General features: G+C 54.4%; 4 protein-coding genes across 4 annotated transcripts; 1 reads left to right on the plus strand and 3 right to left on the minus strand.

The window, feature by feature from the left end:
• Positions 1 to 733: 733 nt before the first annotated feature.
• On the minus strand, positions 734 to 3,232 carry L226DRAFT_530980 (cytochrome P450). Its single transcript, XM_067679984.1, has 13 exons — positions 3,075 to 3,232; positions 2,841 to 3,021; positions 2,745 to 2,788; positions 2,592 to 2,689; positions 2,354 to 2,535; positions 2,046 to 2,296; positions 1,929 to 1,995; positions 1,664 to 1,870; positions 1,569 to 1,598; positions 1,281 to 1,514; positions 1,192 to 1,224; positions 1,107 to 1,135; positions 734 to 1,047 (listed from the first exon to the last, which is right to left on the minus strand). The coding sequence occupies exons 1-13, from the start codon at positions 3,211 to 3,213 to the stop codon at positions 899 to 901; spliced, it is 1,644 nt and encodes a 547-aa protein (XP_067539724.1). The 5' UTR covers positions 3,214 to 3,232; the 3' UTR covers positions 734 to 898.
• A 623-nt stretch (positions 3,233 to 3,855) lies between these two features.
• Positions 3,856 to 4,549, plus strand: L226DRAFT_530981 (uncharacterized protein). Its single transcript, XM_067679985.1, has one exon. It carries the CDS (start codon positions 4,257 to 4,259, stop codon positions 4,467 to 4,469), a length of 213 nt encoding a protein of 70 aa, XP_067539725.1. The 5' UTR covers positions 3,856 to 4,256; the 3' UTR covers positions 4,470 to 4,549.
• A 357-nt stretch (positions 4,550 to 4,906) lies between these two features.
• L226DRAFT_557839 (cytochrome P450) lies at positions 4,907 to 7,681 on the minus strand. The gene is made up of 13 exons (XM_067683203.1): positions 7,191 to 7,681; positions 6,958 to 7,138; positions 6,861 to 6,904; positions 6,709 to 6,806; positions 6,464 to 6,645; positions 6,157 to 6,407; positions 6,038 to 6,104; positions 5,776 to 5,982; positions 5,688 to 5,717; positions 5,401 to 5,634; positions 5,314 to 5,346; positions 5,231 to 5,259; positions 4,907 to 5,173 (listed from the first exon to the last, which is right to left on the minus strand). The coding sequence occupies exons 1-13, from the start codon at positions 7,327 to 7,329 to the stop codon at positions 5,025 to 5,027; spliced, it is 1,644 nt and encodes a 547-aa protein (XP_067539726.1). The 5' UTR covers positions 7,330 to 7,681; the 3' UTR covers positions 4,907 to 5,024.
• Positions 7,682 to 8,633: 952 nt separating this feature from the next.
• On the minus strand, positions 8,634 to 11,183 carry L226DRAFT_520178 (cytochrome P450; the record flags this gene model as incomplete). The annotated part of the gene is made up of 14 exons (XM_067678620.1): positions 8,634 to 8,785; positions 8,851 to 8,879; positions 8,937 to 8,969; positions 9,038 to 9,271; positions 9,338 to 9,367; positions 9,462 to 9,668; positions 9,722 to 9,788; positions 9,855 to 10,105; positions 10,172 to 10,319; positions 10,402 to 10,503; positions 10,557 to 10,600; positions 10,660 to 10,742; positions 10,803 to 10,900; positions 11,045 to 11,183. 14 exons carry the CDS (start codon positions 11,181 to 11,183, stop codon positions 8,634 to 8,636), a joined length of 1,617 nt encoding a protein of 538 aa, XP_067539727.1.
• Positions 11,184 to 11,399: the final 216 nt, after the last annotated feature.

The following is an 11,399-nucleotide window of genomic DNA, read 5'->3' on the forward strand; positions in this document are numbered from 1 at the left end:
ACGCAGGATGGCAGACGCGTTATCGTCGCAAGTGCACTGAAGCGAAATCCCGCCACGGTGATACACCGGGGTACTGCCAGTCCGAGATGAAAGATTCAAGTTAGCCATGTGCACCTCGCAGATCTGTAGCAGTGGAAATCACACGCACAGATGCCCTTGCAATAGTATGCTTCCAGGCACGAGGGCCTATTTGCCACTGAAGCCGCCATCTTCTTCCTGCCAGTCGTGTACGTCAGCGTAACTGACCCGTGGCGCAACTGTGCAGCCCGACTTACGCAGAATATGGTGATTCCACGTCGTGCTCTGACTCGGATCTGCCAGCGTGCACGGGTCTCTAGTAAAACTCTCGTCTTCTTGTTCGTAGTATTGAAACTGGCCCATGATGCTGTTGTGTACTATGCATCTGCCCCCGACTCAAGCCGCTGCAGATAATTGGCCGTAATCGTTTTCGCGAACCAGTGTCGTGTCAGGTGCTGGTAGGAGACTCTAGATCTAAATTTCACTGTGCCAAAAGCGAAAGTCAGCATCGTGGGGGCAGCAGGAGCTGCCCTCGAGGCATACTTGAAGCACACGAGGTCTGAGGAACCCACCAAAAACTCCTCCATGCCATGACAAAACTCTTGAGCCACTTTCAAAGGGAGCTCAATCCGCATGCATGTGGCAGCGGGCGATCATCATGATGAAGAAATACGAACTTTTGAGGTAGTAGGTGCAATGGTCAAACAAGGCAACAAGCGTCTCATCAATCCAGCTTCAATCCGAAAGTTACTAGGATTATTGTCACGTGACAATCGTACTAATTAACAGTAGTCGTCCGATAAACTCAGAATAAATAAAGACCCTTGTCGGAACGTCATCAATAGTATAGGAAATCCACCTTCAACAGGTCCGACGATGATTACGGGCGAAGCAAGATGACCTTGAGCGGCATCTCTGGCTCGCCCTCCGTACCCACACTGGGGTATTGCACAGCGGCAGAGTTCCACGCGATCGGTTTGCCAGTCGGCTCGAACTTGAAGTGCTGGAGGAGAACGAAAAGCACGGTCTCTGTTAGCCGACGGATGCGTCAGTATCTGTTTGTCCCCATAGGAAGATCGCGGACGTACTGATCTCGACTTGTGCAAGCTTGAAGCCGCTGTCAATCAATAACATGATCAGCAGGCACCTCTTGAGCAGCACCAGATGACTTACATGCATGCCCGCGAACCTCCAATAAATGTCATCCTGTAGCCAAAGATGGTCAGATTGATTTTTAGTGATTGGAGATAGGGGACGCGTACAGATGCGAGTACACCCCAGGGATGTGAGCCTCTTCGACTGAGCGCGGAAGCGGCTTGAGCCAACGCTCGGGTCGCCATTCCTCCGCGTCAGAACCCCAGAGCGCAGGATCGCGATTGGACGCTGCGATGTTGGCGAAAATACGAGTGCCTTTGGGGATGGGAATCGCGCTCGCGTAGGTACCGTCGCGCATGCGAATAGGGTCCATGACAGGCATAACAACATCTTGCGTGGTGCTAAGCAAACAAGAGGGTGAGAAGGTGCAGCCGACACGTTGCAAAATGGCTTACACTCGGAAGAGAGCCGTGACGCCAGGCGACCTGTTCAACGCAGTAAGGAAAAACGCTTATACCCGGACAGCAGAAGGCAGAAGGGGAAGACTTACACACGCAGCGTTTCACGACAGACCGCGTCCATGTAGGGCATGTCCATGAGCTTGTCGAAGTCGATGATGCTATCAGCACCCTCGATCTCGACGGCATTGAGGACCTCTTCTCGTAGCTTTTCCTGAACATCCGGGTGTTCCGCGAGTAGTTGCAAGATCCGTGCGAGCGAGTTGGCGGTTGTGTCCATTCCCGCCAGAACCATTGTTCTGAAGAATCGGCACTGTGAGCTCCTGGATGAAATTCCGTGAGGAGACCAGCACTCACGATACCTGTCCGATGAGCTCGTCGTCCGGGAGCTTATCCTCCTCCGCGGCCATTACGTTCGCCCGAACTACGACACGGTCACAAAGCGAACAGCGAAAAAGAGATGACTGAACTAACGAAGAATGCTCATAATATCGCGGCCCTCGCCGATCTGGTGCTTTAGCGCATCATCGCCTTTCTCGAGCGCGGCCTTTTTCTCGTTGTATATGAGCACAGAACGCTCGTGCATGATGTCGGAGATGTCCTTCAGGCGCTGTATGGTCTTGCTGGGAGTCATCTCCACGACGCGTCGACGGAACGCTGCGGGGCCGAGATTGGCGACATATGGGAGCAGCACACGCGCTATGGAGGTATTGACCAACTGAGGGCTGCGGAGCCGATGGTGTCAAGCCGCGATTACGCATCAGAGGGAGAGCGGCACGTACAACAGGTCTTTGACGGCATTAGCAAATTCGTCCGGTCGATCTTCGGTCAAGGGATCAAATGAATAGCCCAAGCCCGCTTGGCCGAGGATCTCGAGCGTCGTGCGACCCATCCACGAGAGCATGTCGAGCTCAACGCCGTCTTTAGCACCTGACCGTACGCGTTGGAGGATCGCGTCGCGTGTCTGCGGGCACTGGTCAGCCATATGGCCGATGAATGATAACAAGGTGCCGTGCTCACCTTGTGGATGACGCTGTAGAATATGGGTGTCATCTCGCGCAAGTGCTTCGTCGAAAAGACCGGATTGAGCATCTTCCGCTGGCGTCTATGTTGTTCACCTGCACAAGCAGCTGTGAGATAGGGGAGTATCGGACGCAGTGCATACACTCTCACCTAGAGTTCCGAGAAGACCGGGCCCAAGAATCACGCGCAAGCCTCTGCGAGCAACGAAGTCAGTATAGGTAGAATGCCGCAATGAGAGATACTCACAGTACAGGCTCCTCGTAGATGTCCTGCTCCTTGATGAAAATTGCATGGAAGGCCTTCGGGTCCCAGACATGGACCCACTTATCACCCGCGAAACCATGCAAAAGCGAGACACGTGGATACTTGCGAGCCACTTCGTCACGGAAGTCCCAGCAATTTCGGGACAGAAATTGCTTCAAGTTGCCTGTCGCGAGATTATCAGACGCAGTTTGTGTGTAATCTGAGGATGATACTCGCCATTCAGCCACGACTCAGGCGGTGGACCAGGCAAGTTATCCAGCGAGGACCGAGTCAGGAACGGTCGAAGGACGATCCAGGAGACGTATAAGGCAATGCCGGCGAGAGCAGCCTGAGGTAGACTGTCAGTGAATGGCATGTTCTGCGGGTGCTTTGGGGGTATCTCTGGGTTATTAGGAGGAGACGTACCGGCGTATATATGCGTCCCGATAGACGCGGAGAACAACCCCCAGGCCTCAGCTTCGTTGTCACACGACGGGCCGAAGAATTGCTGTAACTCCGCCGAAGTAGATGTTCCCATCCGCCGGTCCATTTGTCTCGCCGGCGGCCAACAACACGAGGAAGAAGCATCCGGATGGGCTACCACTCAGCACTGGCATGGTTTTCCATCGGGCTTGGATTCGGGAGACCAATCGTTCATTATATTGGCCGCTTGCCCTGCTAGACTACAAGCTGTAAGGCCGTCAATGTCCCTTGCAAGAGTAGGAATTGCTGACGCTCATGTGCCAATGATAGAGATGGCCGCGTATGCGGGCGGCAGGTGCGGGAGTGACGTTACGGTTTCACTGACTGCGGGACACCCGGCGTCCTTGCGATGGCTGTGCCCCCCAGCCTGAGAAAGTTTGCCGGTCCTCCTCATCCTCCTCCACATACCCGTGCCGTTCCCCTCCTCCTGTCTCATCACTCCATTCTATCTTTCGCGAACACGCATACGTCTCGTTCAACAAGTGCGTCAATTGAGCCGACTCAGAGCTTATCGGCAGCTAACAATATGTCATGGTGCGACTTTCCGCGAAAGTCGGAGAACGGTGTCCAGTGGGTCGAAACCGCCAAAGGGGCAGCTGGAACCTGGAGAGAAAGCTCCCGGCTCATTACAACTACGGATTACATACTGTGGGAGCTTGCGGTTCTCCGATAATTCGGTCAATCAGTGAGGGAGAGGTGACAATGCATACCTCGCGACTGACACGTTCCTGGTTCCAGCTGTCGTAGGGTCGCCTTCCATGGCAGGACGAGTACCCTCTACGTAGTGCGCGTTCTTGGATCTCGGGACCTCCGCCGAGCAGGAATAAGTTACAACTTATTCCTGCTCGGCGATGTCCTCCATACTAAACTTCACCAGCGTCAGCTTCGAGAAGATACACCGCCGGCTGCTACCATCGAGCGGCTTCTCACCTCAATATGAGGGATCTGCCATCCTCCCTGACAAGCTTCTATATAGCCGATGTACATTTACTGCCTCAGAAGTGTGGTTTTAGTCATCCTAGGGCGTTCCACCTCAAGTCCGAAGAACTCGCACTGGGTCCGCCCCACCGCTTTTCCGACGCAGCAAGAACACTAGCAGACCTGCAGGATTACAGAACCCAGAAGGACACGTACGACCTCTGTCCATAGCCATAGCTGATCAGGTGGGATGTATCTGGTGGACCTTATGCACACTTCCCGTTGTCGTCCATTCACAGTATATGATTAATCGTGTAATTTACTTGCTATCTTCTGCAGCGATTAATTCTTGAGAGTCGAAAGCTCACCGTGACCAGGGCCGTGCTTGAAGTTCAACCTCTAGATGCCAACAACACGTCCTGCTTACCAATCAGCCAGCGACTGACCCACTCAAGCTGCTGGTACGCATCAAAGAATTCCAGAGGTAGCTTACGTACCGGGGTCACGGTGGAGTAATGTACATAAAGCGGCAAGGAGCATGCGATAGCCTTCGGCATAACGGTGCTGCGCGAAGACAAACAGCCGCGGCACCTCTCTCGAGCCCATTGCTCCCGGTCCCGAGGCTATCGGAAGGTAAGTTGCAATTCCCTTGATCGGTTATCGTCACAGCCAGTCTGATATTCATCCATCCCAAAAATCATCGGAAACAGTGACATGCGTAAGTGTACAAGCTAGAGACCTCGACAGCCCAGTGGCTCGTCAACGACCAACGCAGGAAGGCCGGTCTCAAGGACGCAGCACGACGACCTTCAAAGGCATCTCTGGCTCGCCCTCCGGACCCACACTTGGATACTGTACAGCAGCGAAGTTCCACGAGATCGGCTTGCCGGTCGTCTCGAACCTGAACTGCTGAAGAAGGACGAAGAGGACGGTCTCTGCAGGCAGGTGAATGTCAGTATCCAGTGCCATCTCTAGCCCAACGATACACGTACTGATCTCGACCTGGGCAAGCTTGAAGCCACTGTGGAACGTTCGTCATGTCAGCACGTTGGCTATCAGGGATGGGACCACTTACATGCACGCCCGCGAGCCCCCAATGAACGTCATCCTGTTGTGAGAGAAAATCAGAGCACGCCCACGATACGTACCGAGAGATACGTACAAATGCGAGTACACTCCAGGTATATGGGCCTCCTCGACTTCGCGCGGGAGCGGCTCGAGCCAGCGAGAGGGCCGCCAGTCGTTCGCGTCAGGGCCCCACAGTGCAGGATCGCGATTGCAAGCTGTGACATTGGCGATGATGCGAGTGCCCTTGGGGATGGGAACAGCGTTCGTGTGTGTGCCGTCGCGCATGCGAATAGGCTCCGTGACGGGCATGACTACGTCTTGTGTCGTGCTGAGCGAAGGACAGGTGAGGGGACATCCTAGATCATCGACAAGGGAACTCACTCTCGGAATAGCGATGTGACGCCGGGGGATCTGGTACTGTCATCAGTAACGCGAACCGTATAGTAGAAGCAAAAATGGGAGGGCCTACATGCGCAGGGTCTCGCGGCACACGGCGTCCATGTACGGCATATCCATAAGCCTGTCGAATTCGATTGTGCCGTCGGTGCCCTCAGTCTCCGCGACGTTGACGACTTCATCCCTCAACTTCTCCTGGACATCCGGGTGTTCCGCAAGCAATTGCAAGACTCGCGCGAGAGAGTTCGCGGTGGTGTCCATTCCTGCAAGGACCATCGTCCTGAAATGGGACGGATTAACTCAGGTTGAACGGAGAGAATATACATAGCACTCACGACACTTGGCCGATTAGCTCGTCATCCGGGAGCTTATCTTCCTCTGCGGCCATGACGTTTGCTCGGACTGTCTCAAGGGCCGTTAGCTATAGTGACGCAATACGGAAGGGGGAACTCACGGAGGATGCTCATGATATCGCGGCCTTCTCCGATCTGGTGCTTGAGCGCATCATCGCCTTTCTCCAGCGCAGCCTTCTTCTCGTTGTAGATCAGCACAGAGCGCTGGTGCATGATGTCGGAGATATCTTTGAGGCGTTGTATGCTTTTGTTGGGAATTGCCTCTACGACGGCCCGGCGGAACCATGCAGGGCCGACCTCGGCGACGTAGGGGAGAATCATGCGCGGAACAATGGTCTTGACCAATTGAGGGCTGCAGCGCTGTATATGTTATGCAACACACACGCGTTGTCAGACGAGACAACGCACAAGAGGTCCTTGACGGCATTTGCAAAATCGTCCGGTCGATCTTCGGTTAGTGGATCAAACGAATAGCCCAAACCCGCTTGGCCGAGAACCTCGAGCGTCGTGCGACCCATCCATGAGAGCATGTCGAGCTCGACACCGTCCTTGGCACCTGCTCGTACACGTTCCAGAATCGCGTCCCGTGTCTATGGCAAAGTCAGCATGATCGTCGGTAAATGAGAGCAGTGTGCATGCGGTGTGGTGCTCACCTTGTGAACGACGCTATAGAATATGGGCGTCATGTCCCTCAAATGCTTGGTCGAGAACACAGGATTGAGCATCTTGCGCTGGCGTCTGTGCTGTTCACCTGCACAACCTTACGTCATGCGTCTGTAGCGGCCCCTACGAGAGACTATCTCACCGAGGGTACCAAGAAGGCCAGGTCCTAGAAGTACGCGCATGGCTCTGTTAAAAAGTGATCAGTAAAGGCCCAACTCGTTCTAGAGTTGGGTATTCACTGTACAGGCTCCTCGTAAATATCTTGCTCCTTGATGAATATTGCGTGGAAGGCCTTCGGGTCCCAGACGTGGACCCATCTGGAGCCGAAAAGGCCATGCATAACGGACACACGTGGATATTTCCGAGCCAATTCCTCGCGGTAAGCCCAACAATGCCGGGACATGAATTGCTTCAAGTTACCTGTCAAGAAATCATAAGAAGCAATGTCCTTCGGGGCTGAGATGGTACGCACCGCTGAACCACGACTTGGAGGGCGGACCAGGCAAGTTATCGAGGCATGACGGACTCAACAAGGGCCGCAAGACGACCCAGGATAGATATAGGATGATGCCCGCGAGAGCAGTCTGTGGAAGATTTTCTACGAGGGCCATGTTCACTATGCGAGAGTTCCGGGGGTAGTTGAGGTAGGAGTCGGAATACGCAGGATATATATCCCCGAATAGACGCGGAAAGTACTAATCCGCTGGCTGAACATTGTTACTCGGCCCAAGCAATATGGAAGTCGAGAATTTCATACGTCAGGATTTGACTTGCCGGTGGCCACACGACAGCATGGGCGGCATCATAGACTTCAAATTGCGGCGTGTCGTCTTCGATTGGGACGTCGATTGCCGCACAGGATGTGGGCGCGTGCCTAGGATATCCGACAAACATGCTGCAAGGAGGGGTTTCGCCCCTGGAAATTGGCAACAGCGGTAGGAATGCTGACAAGTCAAAGCAAAGACGGGGCGGCTGGTGGGCGCAATTGGCAACGCTGGTGAAGTGAATGTTTCAGCTGTGGCACCGATGGCTGTGCAAGTTTACCGCGCAACGCCGGATCTGATCTGGGTCCCACCTTGTCCTCGGACATGCATTTCCCGCCAGCTCGTTTTGATTTACATAGCATCCCCTTGACCAAGTCGGTGGTGCGTGGCCCGAGTCGGAATCACGCCGCTGTACCTTATCAATCCCATCGCAGGGATTTCATAGTGCGAGTTTCCGTGGGCTGCGGCGTGACCGCGAACGCAAGAACAGTGCCATGGTCGGTAAGTTGCAGCTTGAATTCGGTGAGGGAAGCGACGATGGGTACATAGATCGTCGTGTCTACTTCAAATGTACAACAGCTGGCCACTAAGAAGACTTCGTTTATATATTCCACCGATCTCACACGTCGCGGTCTAGCAGCGAGGTGGGCTTCCATGACGTCATACTCGCTCAGGTGGCTGGTTCACGACTGGAAGGGAGGCCTTCTCAGGACGTCAAATCCACCTTTCTCCTGCAGCTCACCCAATCACAGGGCTGCAAATCGTACTGGACGTCATTGCATCAGCATCATAGTGCATAGCTAGTGAGAGACTTTGCACCGTAGATACGACTCGATTACTCCTCCGACATAGCAGCCTGAGGGGCAAACGCGTACGGGCTATCAATATATCACAATTGGAACACCCGTCCCGAGGATAGCGCAGAAAATAAATATTAACGCACAAGTCGTTGATACATTCTAATTAAGAGAAATTGAAAAGAGTGTGGGCCATATAGAATATCTGTACGCCTCCGGAGGCTGAAGCGCTGATGTCCCCATCCTACTGTCAACGAAACCCTGACCGCCTCCCGCAGCGATCCATCGACAACCCATCCAATGCCATAGGTACCTCATGTCAATGCCTCGTACCGTACGTAGTATCCGAGCTGCTCATGCGTGGAGCGCAGTGACCTTGAGCGGAAGCTCCGGGACGGGGCTCTCCTTGCCCACAGTGGGGTATTGCACAGCGGCGAAGTTCCACGCGATCGGCTTTCCGGTAGGTTCAAACTTGAAGTGTTGCAAAAGCACGAAGAGCACAGCCTCTGCAAATGCGCAGGCACCTAGTCAGTAACTTGGCACACCCGGAGTTCCACATGAGAACACGCACTCATCTCGACTTGCGCAAACTTGAAACCACTGTGACAAGACAAGGTCAGCGTCATGCCCACACGTGGAGGACCGGGACAAACTCACATGCAAGCACGGCTACCACCAATGAACGTCATCCTGAACAAACATATCGACGCAGGGTCAGACACAGTCCAGGAGCCGAGGCATGATTTCTCAAAACCTACAGATGCGAGTACACGCCAGGGACGTGCGCCTCCTCGACTGCACGCGGCAGCGGCTCGAGCCAGCGACTCGGGCGCCAAACGTCCGCATCCGGTCCCCAAAGCGTCGGGTCGCGGTTCGCAGCATTGATGTTCATCACAATACGAGTATTCTTGGGAACCGGGATCGCAGACACTGTGGTGCCGTCATTGAGGCGTATAGGTTCGAACAGCGGCATAACGGTGTCCTGAGTGGTGCTGCGGGAAGACGGACATTAATCTAGTGACCAGCCGGACACGCGTGGTGCGAGACATTGAACTTACTCTCGCATGAGCGACGCAACACCGGGGTACCTGTGGTTGCGCAGTTAGCGTAAGAGTCAGATGCACATCAGCAGATCTGATGGAGCAGGACTGAGAATGAAGTGTAAGCAAAGCACACACGTACACTCGAAGAGTCTCGCGGCAGATGGCTTCCAGATACGGGAGCTCCATGAGCCTGTCGAAGTCGATGGTTCCGTCGTGGCCTTCGGCTTCAGCCGTGGTGACAATCTCTTCCCGCAGCTTCTCCTGGATGTCCGGATTCTCCGATAGCAACTGCAGGACACGCGCGAGAGAGTTGGCGGTGGTGTCCATGCCAGCGAGAATCATCGTCCTGAGGTATCCTCAATGTCAGTCCAGCATACACTCAGAAGCACGGTCACTCACGAGACCTGGCCAATCAGCTCGTCATCCGGAAGCCTGTCCTCCTCCGAAGCAGCCATGTTTGCCCTAACTGTTTGAGAGGAGCAGTGGAATCAGCTCGCAGGCTCGACACATATCCGTGTACTCGAGTACTCACGCAGGATGCTCATTATATCACGCCCTTCGCCAATCTGGTGCTTCAGCGCCTCATCGCCCTTCTCAAGTGCGGCCTTCTTTTCCTTGAAGATGCGCACGGACCGCTCATGCATAGTGTCCGAGATCTTGCGCAGCTCCTGAGCGGTGTTCATCGGGAGTATCTCTACGATGCGCCTCCGGAACGACGCGCTGCCGATCTTCGTCACGTAGGGAAGGAGCAGACGCGTGATAACCGACTTGGCGAACTGCGGGCTGAAGGCACGAGAGGCGTTATCAGCCATCGTGCAGTTGACGATATAACACTCTGGGACGACTCACAAGAAGTCCTTGACGGCATTGGCGAACTCGTCCATGCGGTCCTCAGTCAATGGGTCGAACGAGTATCCGAGACCAGCCTGTCCGAGTACTTCGAGAGTCGTCCGGCCCATCCAGCCAAGCATATCGAGCTCGACTCCATCCTTGGGGCCTGCATCGACGCGTTTCATGATAGCATCACGGGTCTGGACGCTCCGGTTAGTGCAAAATAGAGATCGAGATATCGGAGAAACTTGCCTTGTGAATGATCTCGAAGAACAAAGGCGTCATCTCACGGAGATGCTTCGCGGAGAATACCGGGTTGAGCATCTTCCGCTGACGTTTGTGCTGGTTGCCTGGAGGGGTGCCTCAGTCGTGGACAGTTGGTCTAGGAGCATGCATGACCCACCAAGGACGCTCAAAAGGCCAGGACCGAGAAGAATACGCAGGGCGCTGCAATGGCATACCAGTCAGCGGGACAGTATCAGACAGCACGCTAGATGACGATGTACATTACGGGCTCCTCGTATATGTCAAGCTCCTTGATTAACACCGAATGCAAGGCTTTGGGGTCGTAGACGTGAATCCACTTGCGCTAAGGAGCGGATGGGATATAAGTCACCGGTACAGAAGATATCCAGGCAAGTCTACTCACCCCGAGCATGCCAGGAAAGAGAGAGACACGGCCATACTTGCGCGCGATTTCAGTACGATAGTCCCAGCAATCGCGCGCGAAGAAGGCCTTCAGGTTACCTAAGAGGTGAACGTTGAACGATTAGTTCATCTATACTGCACCGTCTGCAGGGTACGCTGCGTCCGCTGCCATATGGTTGTGCCCTAGGGCACCCCGGCATGGCGACATGTACGTTTGCGCGCAATTTCAGGCGAGAGACTCACCGCTATAAGCAGATAACCGAGGTGGACCAGGAAGCTTGTCGAGTGGGCTTCGGACAACGTAGGGCTTCACAATAAACCAAGAGACATAGAGAAGGACCGCGAGAAGGACTGCCTGCGGGAGGCTGTCCGTGAGCGACATGATGAAAGGTTAGAAGAGGGGTGCAGGGATGAGGACCGGAACCGCAGAGTGCTGCGTGTACTTTATAGTCGGACTTGATGCTGATCCGCTCCCGTTAGTGTAGAGGAGCTGACATTGATGCATTACCATGGAAGCGATTCGATAGGCAGTTTGGGCCGAAAGATGCTTCCGTTGTGACGATCCTACCACGCGACTGGAAGGCTCCTCGCTTCCGCG

The sequence above is a fragment of the Lentinus tigrinus genome, assembly GCF_003813185.1.
Source record: "Lentinus tigrinus ALCF2SS1-7 unplaced genomic scaffold L226scaffold_4, whole genome shotgun sequence".
NCBI lineage: Eukaryota > Fungi > Basidiomycota > Agaricomycetes > Polyporales > Polyporaceae > Lentinus > Lentinus tigrinus.

Coding starts and splice junctions, on each gene's coding strand:
- L226DRAFT_530980 (XM_067679984.1), bottom strand. CDS start 3,213: ATGCCATTCACTGACAGTCTACCTCAGGCTGCTCTCGCCGGCATTGCC. Junction 1,225..1,280: donor CCTGGGGTGTACTCGCATCT/GTACGCGTCCCC, acceptor CTTTGGCTACAG/GATGACATTTATTGGAGGTT. Junction 1,048..1,106: donor GCTTGCACAAGTCGAGATCA/GTACGTCCGCGA, acceptor GTCGGCTAACAG/AGACCGTGCTTTTCGTTCTC.
- L226DRAFT_530981 (XM_067679985.1), top strand. CDS start 4,257: ATGAGGGATCTGCCATCCTCCCTGACAAGCTTCTATATAGCCGATGTA.
- L226DRAFT_557839 (XM_067683203.1), bottom strand. CDS start 7,329: ATGGCCCTCGTAGAAAATCTTCCACAGACTGCTCTCGCGGGCATCATC. Junction 6,807..6,860: donor TGGCCTTCTTGGTACCCTCG/GTGAGATAGTCT, acceptor AAGGTTGTGCAG/GTGAACAGCACAGACGCCAG. Junction 6,408..6,463: donor AATGCCGTCAAGGACCTCTT/GTGCGTTGTCTC, acceptor ACAGCGCTGCAG/CCCTCAATTGGTCAAGACCA.